The sequence below is a fragment of the Balaenoptera physalus genome, assembly GCF_965194825.1.
Source record: "Balaenoptera physalus genome assembly, chromosome: 13".
In the NCBI taxonomy this organism is placed as follows: Eukaryota; Metazoa; Chordata; class Mammalia; order Artiodactyla; family Balaenopteridae; genus Balaenoptera; species Balaenoptera physalus.
This window is the reverse complement of record NC_138892.1, coordinates 48,588,493-48,603,783: the sequence shown is the minus strand read 5'-3', so window position 1 is coordinate 48,603,783 and position 15,291 is coordinate 48,588,493. Positions and strand designations below refer to the sequence as shown.

The following is a 15,291-nucleotide window of genomic DNA, read 5'->3' as shown; positions in this document are numbered from 1 at the left end:
ATTTACTAAATGATTGTGTTTCACACAGCTATAATAATAACAAATGGTGTTAACTTCATGTACATTAAAGCCTTTCAGAATGGTGAAACTCTGAAAAAAATTAAGACATCTTCTGTAGTGATTTTAAAGTGCATTCCTTTTGTAAAATGGTTGCCCCAAATGGTTTGGTGGTATTTTGAAAACAAAATTTATTTGACTTTGGCCCATCTCCTTCCGCTCACAGGTGATTATGGGAGTGCTATTGAGACATTGGTAACTGCAATTTCTTTAATTAAACAATCCAAAGTATCTGCTGATGATCGTTGCAAAGTTCTTATTAGCTCTTTGCAAGATTGCCTTCATGGAATTGAATCCAAGTCTTACGGTTCTGGATCAAGGTAAAACTTTCCTGTCTCATGTCTATTTAAAACTGCTGCTTTGCAAATAGAAAAAATACTGTGTTTGGGACTTTATAGGACTTTGATTTTACTTATTACTGTTTACTTAGCAGCTAGTGTGATTTTGTTGTTGTTTTTGTTTAATCCCTAAATCAAATGTTAGGTGTTTGCTTGCTTAAAACCCTTCAATGGCTTTCAGTTATTCTTAGAATAAGACTGTAAATATTGAAGTGCTGTGTGATATAGTTCTGCCTATCTTTTCAGCCTCACTGTGGACCTCTCCTCTGGCTCACTGTTCTCTAGCCACATTGGTCTCCCTTCTCTTCTTCTTGACACATCAAGCATTTGCCCACCTCTCTGTTTTTGTACTTGGTATTTCTGCCCACCTTGCTGTTTTTGTACTTGGTATTTCTTCTGCTGGGAGTCCTTTTCCCTGGCTCTGATAGCTGGCTCCTTATCCTTCATGCCTCAACTCAATCTAACTTGCTAAGAGGGGTCTTCTCCCAGGTTATTCTGTCATGTTCATTCTGTTTATTTCTTTCATAATACTTACTATAGTCTATTCTTATTTATTACTAATGCACGTTTTTTTTCACTAGAACACATCGAAAGATGGAAAGGACCTTATCTGTCTTGTTCACTACAATATTTGTAATGATCAAACAGTGCTTGGTACAGAATGGGTGCTAAATAAATATTTCTTGAACAAAAGAGTTAATGAATAATCTGTTTCTTAGTATTTTTATTTTAATTAGGCAGTTCCTTTTTTTTGGCATTACTGCTGACCTTGAAATTTTACATATTTTCAAAAGGTAGATCTTTAACCTTGACATGATACTTTTAGGTCTTTAGTGTACTTTATCTAGTGGTAGAGTTGTCTTCATTAAGTTAGGAAAAGAGAGTTTGTCTTTGTCATAGTCCCCAGCTTTATAATTATTACCTTTTTGACCCAGTATAAAGATGTTTGGATCTGAACACATTTGTCATACCTAAAGACCGTATCTTATATAGTCTTCTTTTAACTATTTAAGTCCAGAATAATAACTTCTACTTTGATCACAGGCTTAGCACTTAATAATGTTTGCTAAGTTGAGCTGTCTGGTGCAGAAATACAAAATAGAGATTAAACTAATAGCCAGTTGTTATTTCCTTGTTGTGAATTTCAGAATTTAGAATAGTAGGATTTCTAAGATACATACTTTGGTTAAAGTACCTGTTTTTTGTTGTTGTTTTTAAAGGCAGTTCATGAAACATTTCTCTTTATTAAATAAAAATGAGAAGAGTATCTCAGTCTTTTCTGGTGGTCATGTGTACTAAGTTTCTTCTCTGCTTCCCACCATGCCCCTCAGCACCACCACCCCCCAAGCATACCTATGTATATATTTCATTAGAAAGTTTCTTAGTGGGGTAACACTCATGATGAACCATATTTTGGCTAGTTTTAAATGTAAAATTGATATTTACACATAGGTTTAGGTAACCTGTATTAATGGGTGGTAGTTTTATGTATTTAAGTCTCATTATATATTGAGTGATTTCATGAATTTTATGTCTAAAAAACTACCTTCTATATGTTCTTTAGCTTGAAACACAAGTCCTTTGAAATTTTCTCTCCTTTACCTTTCTGCTTTTCATTCAGTAAATACTGCATGTCTGTTTTAGGCTGCTAGTTATAATAGATGTAATAGATGATATGGTGTATTGCCATGGTGTGTCTGGTTCCCAATTTTTATTTATTTATTTGGCTGCGCCGGGTCTTAGTTGCGGCACATGCAATTTTTAGTTGTGGCATTCGGGATCTAGTTCCCTGACCAGGGATCGAACCCAGGACCCCCCTGTATTGGGAGCGAGGAGTCTTAACCGCTGGACCACCAGGGAAGTCCCGGGTGAATGTTTTTAAAAATGGGATTTCTAGTTCATGCTTGTATGTGAGTAAATCATTATTGGCAGTTCAGGATATTTTAGTTTAAATTAGATTTATTAGTTATTTTTTGCCTTAGGTATTTTTAAACACCAAAATATTGAATATCTTTTTAAGCTATCTAATTATGGAGAGCATTAATCCAGTAATTTCTTTTAGAAGACGTGAACGATCAAGAGAAAGGGATCATAGTAGATCACGAGAAAAGAGTCGGCGTCATAAATCCCGCAGTAGAGATCGTCATGATGATTATTACAGAGAGAGAAGCAGAGAACGAGAGAGACACCGGGACCGGGACCGGGACCGTGATCGAGAGCGCGACCGAGAGCGCGAGTATCGTCATCGTTAGAAGGTGGGTATTCCTTGTTCCTGTTGTATTTAACATGTGTATTATTAATAGTAATTATAACTCCGAGGCTATTGTTTATACAGTATATACCCACATTTTACATGGTTCAACTACTTGTTCTGAATTTAATCTTCTGGAAACATCTGAGATAAATGACAGGTGAGTAATAACAGGTAAACATTTTGACCTCTTATCCTTGAATATTGTGTTGCTTGCTTGAGTTACAGCTTTTAGGTTTCAGGTTAATGGTCCTAAGAAATAATCAAGAGGACTCATTGTCTACTTCTAAAAATCTAAAAATTGGAATTCTCTTAATCACATACATAGTTTGCATGTGATTTAAAATATAAAATATAGGGAGTTAATTCATACTATATATAATATGCTTGGACTTTAAAAAATAAAGTTTCTCTCCTGAACTAACTTTATTTATCCCTAAAAATTTTAAAGAAAATCTGACAGTAAAATAGTTTATAATACAGGAAGAATATAGGAGGGTGGTTTCTCAGCATTGAGAAAAACTTTTTTTTTTTTTTTTTTAGAAAAGACACTTTTCCTGCCATCTGTGTTTTGTTTTTAAAAGAAAAGAAACAGTATTCTTTAATTTGCAAAGAAGATAAGAAAGTTACTCAATTAAAATGGATTCAGGGTATTCCATATAGAGAATTTTAAATTGTATCAAATCATACATCCCAGGTTAGAACAACCTTGAAATAATTTTCTTTGATGTTTCATTCATAAACCATAATCATTGTCTTTTATTTCTGTATTTTAAAACTATTGTGTACATTTTTCATAAAGCGGGAAGAGTTGTCTGTTTATACTTCATTTTCACGTGTAATTTTATTTTTATATTTGTGAACAGCGTTTATTCATGTGAAAAGTGGGGAGAGGGCACTATAAGGCTTGTGCATGTGACACAAAGGTTATTCTGTAAACAGATTTTTTTTTTTCTTCATATGTTGGTGGCATATCCAAAATAAATTAGGCTAAAACAAACCCCTTATTGGTAATTACTCTTTACATGATTATTTTCCATAAATAAAATTGGGAAATATTGAAAATTCAGTTATGGTAATTGTTAGTATTTAAATTGTTATGGGCAAAATCAAAGGCTTGTATGTAATTCTGTGACAAAATAACAGTTTCTTTAAAGTAGATATATTTTAGCAAACAAGATCCTTTTTAAGTAATATTACTTAGAAAATAAGCATGTAAGTCTTATTTTTATGGTACACAAATAACCTATTACATTATTTACAGTTTTAAGGGCTTTTTGAAGTAAAAAGGCAAGTTTTAATACTTTTCCTTGCATTTTGAATATGCATCTTGAATATATATCAAAACCTTAATTTTAAAATAGTTCTCCATGTACTGTATTATAGAACTTAATATAAATAATTCTCAAACATTATTTTAATATGAGGCAAAACTTTTTATTTTTAAAACTAAGCTTATTGAAATTGATACTGTTTTTGGATGTAAGAACTGAATGTTGTATCATGTAAGACTAAATACTAAATTTTAAAGATGTAGCCCTCCGCCTCTCCCACTCCCGCCCACCCCACCCCCCAGTTGAATAGATCTGATCCCATCTTATGAAAAAAGTCTGTGTCCATCAGTGCTTAAGGTGAATTGTGGCCAACTTAGGGAAATGCTTAATGTATATCAGCCATTTCATTTAAAGTAAGATACAGGTCCTTCAAGGTATATTTTTATTTAGACTTTGTCAGTTATCAGCAAGCTTCTAGTTACTGAAGTCATGATAATGGAACTTGCATACATTTTCAGTCATCTCCAAGATTGGATATGCCCATCAAGGGCATTCTGAACCAGTTTATACCCAAAGTTAATTAACAAGTCTTCTTAACGGTTTTAGCATAGTTAAGTAAACTTCTGAAAGGTCCATTGTTAATTTTAAATACTTTGAATTAACATTACATTCCGGTAATGGGTACACCTAACTATATCATGGTTTGAGTTTCATTACATTCAGACATTAACTATGAATTCCTAACTTGCAAACTATTGTTGACATTTTTTCTTAATCACTGATGTGTACCATACCAAAATTCCCATGTTTTGTTTGTGCATTAATCAGAATTGAGTTGTAATATTGTTATGTGCCTTCATCCAAGCAAAATTTTACTTAAGCATTTCCAGTGCAAAAAATTCTGTTATCCTGGAATATTGTACCTTTGCTATACCAAACAGTATTTATTGTGAACATAGATGTGAATAAATGGGTAGGGACTGGGATTAAATATATCTGAGTGAAAAACTTTTTTGAGCAAATAAAAAATATCTGCACATTTAATCACCATCATAATGAGGTCTATTGACCTTTTTTAGAAGTTTTAAAATATGAGTCCTTTTGAACTTTCATGTAAATCTTAAATGGACTGAATGGAATAAGAGTAACTTGGAAGCTAAAGTGAATGTCAGTAGTAAGTCTGTATACAAATAAAACAATAATGTAATCTATTATTAAAGTGATGATGAATGGCTAAAAGGGCGAGTTCTTAATTTAACTGGAAACTTAAATGATGTTGGCAAGCTGTTAATGTCTGTCCCATCTTAATTTTTTTGTGTGTTTGAACTGTTGGTAATGTTAATTACATTCTCTCATTTAAAAAATGTATTAGTTTTTCTAAAAGCATTTAATATCTAAGTTCAAATATATAATATTTTAATGGGAATATCGGTATTGTAAATTTCAGCATGTAAATATATTGTGCTTCATATTCTGTAATTTCTGCCTCTATTCTCAGACCACTCTGAGCAAAACAAAAGTAGTTCAGTGTTTTAAGATTATATGCTTTTTACAGAAATAATTTTGTTTTCATAGTTGTTTTCTTTTGTGTTCCTCTTATTATTTGCTGGGAACAACCCTACTCAGCAGATTTCTGTAAACAGTTCCACTTTTCTTTGTATACTGAAGAGTAATGAAATGAAATTATTTTTTTAAATACTCTTTATTCATGCTTTTTCTCTCTCTGACACATGATGTTTTACACATTCTCAAATCATTATCCATTCCTTTGATAGATTTTAAGCATCATGTACGGGGTATAGGTTAAGTAACTATACTTTCCTTTGCTGTATGATTACTTTTCTCCTATCACAGATACCATGATCTTAGATTTTGTTGTCATTGCACAGAATTTAGGGTGTTTTGCATTCCTTATTCAGTTTATAGCTTTGCATTAATTTTGGGGGGAAAAAAAGCCAAAAGAATCAAAAGTTCTTGCATAAGTGTTAAGATGTTTTTATCTCCTCAAGAGTTAGTGTTACTTTGAGTCTCATGTGAAAATTAAATTCTTCTAATTATCTGATGAATGATACTGGTGGTAATGAGGTTTAAAAATTATTTCTGCAACTCTTAAGTCATCTGAGATCTGACTAATACTGTCCAGCCCTGTGTTTATGGTTTCCCCATATATCCTAACTGCTTCATCTGGATATGCCAGCTCTCACTTTTTTCGCTCTAATTTTCCTTGCTTTTAGTGTTATTTGCAAAACCTGCCTGACTACACAGTTGTGTTAATTAAAGTGAGAAGAGGGTAAGAAGTGATCCTAGAATGAATGTATAGTGTGTGTTTTGCTCACTGTGGTTTAAGAATACGGTTTTGTTTACAAATGATTAATGTTCCCTGTTTAAAAAAAAAAAATCAGTGCCAATGTGAGTCACCTTGATCTCTCACCTTCATCTCAGTGTGAAATTTATTACCATTGTTTTAGCTTGTAAATTAGATTGTTTGAATAAATAATGATATGAATGAATAGTTAGCATTGTTTAAAGGAAATCTAATAACCAAAAAAGGAGTAAGGGTGTCACATATGCTGTCCAAATTTACTAATTTGCCTTGGTGGTAGCATGTTTTAACTCTCACAGTGAAATCTAAATCACACAGCAGCTTATTTTGAAATGTCCATTTTGTCAAATTTTGGGGGCAAAGCTGGGTATTCTTTAACTGTGAAGTTTATTTCTACTATTTAGTGAACTGCCTAGAGCAACAATCCTGTATATGTTTTATAGTGTAATGAAATGCGTTAGTTAAAATGAGGTAAGTACTATCTCCAGAGGTGCAAAGATGAAAGTACGAAATGTTTTGGTAGTAAGGGAGTTTTTTGTAAACATCTACAGCAAACAGGATTTTGTGTAGTATGTTCTAGTCAATGCAAGAAGGGATTTTGATTTTGAAGAGTTCACTTGTATTTAGATACTTCTAGTTCTTTTGCCCACTTCATCTCCTTTCCTCTCATTAAGAAAAAAGTGAATTTTATTATACTGCGTTAATAAAAGTATATCTCTAAAATTATATTAGAATCCTTCTAATTCAGTGTATTAATGTGAAAACCTGTAAAAGATCCATATCTAATATATATTTGAATCTTTTACTTGAAAGGTGAATTAACTGATACCAATAAATTTGCTTGGATAAGTTTTCTAACAGAAACACTCATAATTTGAGTTGTTCGTATTGACTGGATCTTGCATTATCTCAAAATGCAGGTGCTTCTCTGTATTGAAATTTTAACTTAGTGCTCGCTTTATATACTTCATTAAAGAGCCATAGATTGTCTGTCTTAGTTTTTTTAACAACTGCTTACATAGATCTTCCTTCTATAACTGATAGCTAAAGCAAGAAATTGTGTGGCTTTGACATTATAGATTTGACCACATGGTATTCTGAAAACATGACCGTTGAATGTATTTGTCACTTTAAGCTTCTTTTTGATATCTTTGTTCATGTAGATTTCTACTTAGAAACTTGAGACTATAATATGGAATTGGGTTATTGGAAATGGGTTGTATTGCCTTCAAATTTGCTTTTTCTTTTTTTTAAGATTGTAAAATTTTGTATTTCCAAATGGATAAATGTAAAGTGTTTAGAAATAGAAATAAAAACTGTCAGATTATCCCCCAGATTTTGTCTGTATGGTGAAAATTAGAGACTTATTAATAGTGAAGATCTATCTATAAGGCAAAAGATAAGTGCATTCATCCTAAAGATATGTGTTGTAATTTCACAAGCAGGATTCTTTACCTAAAATGTAGTAAAAATTCTCCATTGGAGTGATATAAAATTGCAGTGTATGCCATGTTTTTTGGAAGGGTTGGGTATTTTTGTTTTGCTCACTGTGACTTAACTTTTCCCACTTATTTAAATCCCTTCCAGCATGACAAAATAATTAGGGAGATAACATCCTTTTGCAATAAGATTTATGAATTTCCCATTAATCTATTTTTTCAGATTAGAACATATGCCTTGTCTCTCTTTAATACTTCAATGCCAGTTTTTTTAAGTATATTGCAAAGTAGTAAAGATAAAATGTGTGAAAACTACCTTTCTAGATTTTTTTCCATGAAATAATTCCACCAAAAGCTTTATCAGCATAAGATGGAATACAATGAAAGGTAACATTAGAAATGGCTTAAGTATCTATTTGAAAAATATGGGCAAATTAAAAACTATTTAAAAGTCCAGGATTATAACATCTGCTTTTTCCTTTTGTAGTTGTAAAATTTAATTTTTTCTGCTAGGCATTGTGAATGCATATGTGTACTGTTGCTCTTAAAATGCATAGAAGAAAATTTATAGTTGTGGCAAGATTAATTACTCTTAATTGTAGAGCAAAAAGTATTTTTCAGTTACTTTTATGGAAGACTATCACTAAACATTGTGCCCTTTTGCCTCTTACATCATATTATTGAAACACTCTCTTGGAATTTATATTTTAAATATCTGGTGTTTCAAGTGATCACTTATATCCACGTTAATTGAATGTTTCTTTTGTGAACCTCTACCTGAAGTTTGCATATTTATGTATTCCTGAAATTTTAGGTTATCTCATTTATTGGGGTTTTTTTTCTTTATGTGAGTTTTCAATGAAATTTATCATCGTAGGTTCCCATTTAGCTTGTTTTGGCTTAGTTTATATACTTACATTAGATATTTCAGTGTAGGTGGAATAGAGGGACGGTAATGTTATAAATTTGTATATGTCTAAAGATTTGTACGTGGATGTCATTATATTTATTTAAATGTGCATACTGAGCTTATATTTATAAATTTTGTAACATGGAGGACCGTTTGATTTATAACATTTGCAGAAGTTCCTGTATGTCAAATAAATACAACTAATTTGTAAAATAATTTATTGCATTTATATTCAGTTCTCATTTGTTTATGAGTTATATAGAATTTATGTGGATGAATGAAAATATTTACATTAAAATCATCCAAGCGTTTTTCCATTTATTTTTGTAGTACGCATACTTTAGAAAATGACTTATAAATGTTTCCATCTTCACAGAAACAGTAGCTGCTACATTTTCATTTCTGTTTCAGTCATTAAATTTATAAGGCAATACTATTTAAGAAGAATGAAATCAGAATGTCTCAGTTTTAATCATCACATAAATTTGGGAGCGTTTCTCCATCGCAAAGGCAGCTACTGTTTCAGTTAATTCTTATTTTGTGTTAGAATACATAACAGTGTAGATGCACGACTTGTGTATGTATAGTTAAGCCAGCATTTTTCTGTGTATTATGGGGAATAGCAAAATCTACATCATAAATTTTGACACATTACAGCTGAAGGAAGAGGAACACCTTCCAAGACAAAACAGTCTTCATGGGGGAAAAATGACGCTTGTCCAGCAGTTTGCTTCTTGTGATTGAACTGAACCTGTAAGGATTCATGGATAAAATGAACAGGAATAGATCTGAATAAAGCAAATCTGCATAAATGGTAACCAGTAGCTCTACTTTTATTTTTTATGTTGCTTACCTGTTTTATTTGAAGGAAACCTGTGTGATTTAAAAAGTTATAGCTTTTGCAACTTTATTACTGGTTATATACATTTAGCCATTATAATGTGCAAGCAATTGGAGAAAAACGTCAAGTAAATGCTTGTTTTATAGTAGTTTGTTCTTGTTAAAAATGTTCATATGATAATGTCTGTAAACAGCACCACTTTGATTACAATAGATGTAGTGTTGTAATAAACTGTTTAATGGGGCTGATGTGTAAAGCTGTTCAAGTTATTTGATGTTTACACCTCAGGGAAAGTCTTGTGTTCAGCAATATCTAAAGATAATGTTACTATGACATTTATACTGTCCTTTAAAAAAACATTGCAATAGCATTTTTGGATATGCATCAATCTAATCTTGCGTTCAGTGAATTAAACATACTAATTAAGTGTCTCTTGCCCTTGATTTTGATATTAGAATAGGTGATTACATGGGTATTTAATATTTCTATATTCTGCTTTTCTAGCTGTTTTTACCTAGTTAAGCTTGTGACTTTGCTGAATGGTATGTAAACTTGTAAAAACTGAAATTTCACAACATAGCAATCCAGTCATTGTGTTAGGGGTCAACAAAGATTTTGTGGTTTTAACATTTTAGTAAAAACCCACACGTGATTTGCTACAGTAATGAAGCTTAATTACAACACAGATGTACTGAAACGCTTAATTGTAAACTGCTAGCATTGAAGAAATATTTTGACAGTTCTGATTTGATGTGGCAGTTATTTGCTATTTTATATTGATAGTGCTTATGGTTTATTTTTGAAGCCATGGGCAACGTAAATATAGGCAGCCGTGCAGCAGACAAATGTGAGTAAAGAAAGCCTTAGTTTTATTTTCCAGTTACAGGAAATAGATTTCTGAAGGTTGTGATGTTTATTAACATTGGGTTGTATTCTCCTTTATGTGTAATAGGAGATTATAGGTGTACCTATCTCCACAGTTTAAGGAGTTCTGTGTATTCATGCAACCTATTAATTCATGCTGAAGTTACCTAATCAAAGATTTTTTTCAAACCTGCCTTGCGTATAAGCCCACATTAAAAGCACCTGGCTAGCATGTGTTCTTAATTGTAAAATTAGCATAGGCAGAGTGTCAATTTGATTAGACATTTTTATAGAAAGTTCATTTGAATCATTACTTCAGGAATTTGAGTTAAAATCCTTAAGCAAGTTAATTTGTTTTTAATGTTTTAAAAATCTGATTATCTTTTAGAGCTCTTCTGACACTACACTTTCTTTTTTTTTTTTTTTTTTTTTTAACGTATAGCCAAATTTTAGGACGTTGCTTATTTAGGCACCCTAAATATTATGTAAGTGCAACCTTAGAAGCCCTTCAGAGAAGTGCAGTTCTTTACTTTCATGTTGTGCACCATCATACCAGTTCCTGCAGAATTAGCTGTTTTAAATTATCCATATTATTGCCAGCTTTATTTTAAAACATTTTGTGGTTAGAGTATTGGTGCATGGAATCATTGGTGTTTATCAGAACTGTTTGCTCTCAAATGATTTTTTAAGTGTTCTATCTTGTTGAAAATGCAGTTGCCTTTTTAACATTTGGGAGTTGTATCAAAATCCGTTTTCTTTGTGTATAGATATTGTTAGTTTTTGTTATTTCTTAGATTTTTTTATATTACAATGCTGTAATGCGAAGAAGTATGGACATAAATATATTACAAGGGAATTAGTTAATAGTAAGCTTAAAAGGTAAGTAAATGTCCATGAGGATACAATTTTCTCTGAAAAATTTAAAAATGGAATCATAAAAATCTTAACCGTGCTTGAACTTGAAATGAAAGCTGGAAATTTTGTACTAATTAAATCCTTCATTTACCTTTTCTTTTTTTTTTTTTTTTTTTATCAGTGGAACCCTTTAATTGCTCATACTATATCATTCTTCTCCCTACTTGGCTGATCTCATTACATGACTTTTGTTGCAGACAATGTGAGTGTACTAGAATTGTTTGCTGTTAGTCTATTATAGTTATCAGAAGGGAATAACTTTTTGATTTGATCAATTTTTGCAAAGTCTTTCTCTATCTGATACATGAATATATGGCAGTGAAGGTGAAAATGCAAGCTATGTTTTATTCTTCATATCCCTTTTTTTTTTAATGGGCTGATGTTGTTTGAAAAAAAATTTTTTTAATGTTTAAAAACAATCCAAAGAGATAAATCTCTACATAGACACCAAAAAAAAAAAAAGAGTCCCAGAGATCTTTTCATTTCTTCTTAATAATAATTATAGTGGATATGAAAACAAAACTGAATTTAATTTTAAACCATAGCACTTGTTAGTGCTATGCCATCACATTCCTTTCAGCCGGTAAAGTTATGAATGAGTGATGCAGCACCTGAATGGTATTGCTTTTGAAGCAGTACTTTGAATTGAATGTGCTTCTTTTGGTTAATGGACATAGGTTTTGGAAAGGATATTCCAGTATAAATTTATAAGTGTTTATTTTGTCAATTTTTATAAGCAAGATTTGGAGTAAGTTACAGTGGCTAGTGATCATAGTTTAGCCATTTACCTAGAATATTCTTAAGCAGTTAACTACAGTTTGGAGTTCACAAAAAACTTATGGATTGTAGCTTAAGGTATTACTTTCAGTTAATTCTCCTGTGGAGAATATTGCTTTGTTTTCTACTAGTTTAAGGTCAGTTCTTAAAATAAACATGGAGATTTTAATGAATGTTGTATAACATTTTATAGTGAGGGGGAAAAATTGTTGGAAGGGTAAAGACTTTCTTTCCCTTATGTATTTAAATGTGCCAATAACCTAAATACATACTGTTTTATACAATGAGATGCTACTACAAGACTTTCTGTTGGCGTGCTCTTGACATTTTGGTTTTCATACCTGAATAATCATTGCGTTTTCTGTATCTTGTAAAATGGCTTCACTTTTGTGTTTTAAGCTTCAGCTTGTTATTTTAAGAGGAAGTTTATGTTCTATTTCTTTACTGAGAATACAGTATTGAGATCCTAGCTGTTTACAGATAACTGCCTTTTAAATTTTATTCATTAAGTTCATTTGCATCCCATAGCCATCTGTAATATTTCCCATAGTTGTATGTACTTTAAGTGCACGCTTACCCATTGTACACATTAGACATTTTTGTGCTAAAATATATTAAGTGGGATTTTTGTAGCAAAGCATTTTTCTGTTTTTACAGTGTGTGTGTGTTGTTTTTATGTTAACCTTCAGTTTAAACACTGGTGTATTTTATTTTTTAGCAACTTGACTCTTAGAAGCCTTAGACTAATTTTTTAATAAATATTCAACCAAAAATTATAAATTTATTAAGATGTGGCCTTACATATAGCATTCCCTGTGTTTGTAATATGAGATTTTTGATTTAGAGAACTCAAAAGATTGAGGATTAAAGTATCTTATTGTAAGTTGAAATAGAAAATGTGTTAAAATGTCTAGGCTTCTGGGAGGAAGTTCTTTTACTCTTCTTTCTTGGTATTAGAAAGAAGCAATATGAATTTCTATGAATATTCAAAATATTCAGGCAGTTGTATCTTGTTCAGATTGATTTAGGTTTGTCTTAACCAATTTCTTTAAAATTTCAGGTTGTTGACATTCACTCTGAGTATGCAGCTACTATGGTTTTTGTATGGGACATATAAACACTTCGTTAGGTATAGACAGATTTTAATGTTTTAAAGACTTCCTGCTAAATTAGCATATTGTAATGGGAGTTTTTTAAAATATTAGGTGGAGTTTAATTGAAGTCACACAAATCTTGAAGTGGTATCTGCAGATAATAAATACTATGGAGAGTTTTTCCTGTGGGAGTATCCTAAAACTCTGCCATGGGTGTAAATGTTTTACATTAATTTCATAATTGGACAGACCCTGCATTTAGTGAAAACATTTCATTTTGAAGATGTGTTCTTTTTGTCTCATTGTTACTGCGTAACACTTCTCAGCATTCTGTAAGTTAAATTATTTTAAAATGGTGAATTCATGTTTATTTTTTTACTTTGAAAATTGTAGTACTCAGGTGGTATTTAATGGGAAAGGATCCTTTGGGGTAAATCATAATGTATTCTAAGGAATGCATCTATAACATTGACTTTAGCCTTAAAGAAAGGTCTATTATTCCTTCTTCCTCTTCATTCCATGGTATATTAGCAAAGTAGTTTACAGCCTTGTACAGCCTTACAAAGTTGTTTTACAATTTTTAATCGAAAGCCCTTAACAAAAAACTGTATCATATTACCAGTATACATGCATTACTGAACCATGGTTTGTAAATAATTTGACTAATACCAGAAGACCAAAGAAAGTCTTAAAATTTTAGCTATTGACTCTATGGTGACTTCACAATAAGATTTCTGTGCAAAAGGTAAGGTGATATTTGATCAAATAAACATCTTTTTGGTGTCCCTGAGAACTAGACTTCCATATTAGCTTCTATTAAAAAGCTCATCCCATTTTATTAAAATGTTTGTAATTGCAATTTTGTGTTTAATGTTTACTTTCTGTCTTTTCTTTCTTTAGCATTTAGGTGACTGTTGAGCAGTTTGCTATATGGCCATTGTTGGCCTTGAAACTGCACTAGTAATGAGCATGGTATTTATCTTGTATTGAAAATAAAACACAGTTTTTATAATACTTTGCAGTTTGTCTTGTTTGTTTGATTTATAATTTGTTAACCATTGTGTATGGTGTGAATAATTCATATCTAATTGCAATATGCAGTATAACAGAAATAGTACTGTTTGTATTTTATCTTTAAGCCAGCCTCCTAGATACCGGTCATTTTCTTTTGTATTGGCATTTTGGTGGTCTTTAAAGCAGATGATATCTGACTAAAATTAGGATTTGGAAACCTAAAAGATTTCTAGGCTGCTTTATTTTTAAGTCTAAGATTCAGAAAACGTTTGTCTAATTTTAGAGGATTATTAACCTTACTCGACCTTAATCAAGTAAAAATGTTTCTAGGTTGCAGCAAAAATATTTCATACTGGCTTTGAAGTAATATAGAGTACTTTTTTAAACAGTAACAAATTATGATTTCAATAAAGATTTGTGTGCCAGGTGTTAAATCAGGCCCCAGATTTCTCATCTGTATGATTCAGTGTATGTTGAAGGTAGCAATTCTGAACAGTTGAAATAACGATATAAGAAATAAATGACCATTACTAGGATCTCTTTCCGCAACCCCATTAAAATTGTGCTTGAGGTTTTATTAGTTTCGCTAATACTCCTTGTTATATGTTTACATTTTAAAGAGGATTGTGTTCATTGATCCTCACTTGCATTGAGTTAATTGAGTCTCTTGAAGAGTATTTGAAAGAAAAGATTATTGGGAACATCTTTTAATCAGGTGCTACACAAAACTTAATAGGAGTCAGTCAAGGCCTGATTTGGTGAAAGAGGGAGCTTTTTAACAAAGGATTTGTAAGGGAATTCCCTGGCGGTCCAGTACTTAAAACTCCGCACTTCCACTGCAGGGGCACAGGTTCGATCCCTGGTCAGGGAACTAAGATCCCTGCAAACCGTGTGGCACGACCAAAAAATAATAAAGGATTCGTAGACAGAATTTTACCAGTCTTCTAGTTTTAATTCCAAAAATAAATGATATTAGAAATGGTTTCCAATGCTGTCTTGTCTTGTATCTTTGTTTCTCTTTTATATTTTACTAACAGAGTTCTTGAATTTTCATGTTATATCAATTCCAGTCATTTGCTATTTTCAGTGTTAGATAAGGAATATATATATATTTTTTTAAAACCTTTCAAAAAACCTATAGCTTATAGGAAAACTTGAGAAAATAGTTTACTTCCTTAAGTTACACCGAGTCCT

At 31.5% G+C, this 15,291-nt stretch overlaps 1 protein-coding gene across 7 annotated transcripts in view; it reads left to right on the top strand.

The window, feature by feature from the left end:
* Nucleotides 1-15,291, top strand: part of CPSF6 (cleavage and polyadenylation specific factor 6) — an 85,855-nt gene that overhangs the window by 19,327 nt on the left and 51,237 nt on the right. For 2 of the 7 annotated variants that reach the window (XM_082422776.1, XM_082422774.1), the window contains 3 exons: nt 224-377; nt 2,461-2,650; nt 9,250-14,097. The exons of 2 other annotated variants lie outside the window; for them this stretch is intronic. In XM_082422776.1, coding sequence (XP_082278902.1) covers nt 224-377; nt 2,461-2,647 — 341 coding nt within the window. In that variant the 3' untranslated portion in view covers nt 2,648-2,650; nt 9,250-14,097. Of the gene's footprint in view, nt 1-223; nt 378-2,457; nt 2,651-3,189; nt 4,971-9,249; nt 14,098-15,291 lie in introns of those variants that run through there. 3 more of the 7 variants (XM_082422775.1, XM_082422772.1, XM_082422773.1) reach the window with 2 other exon arrangements.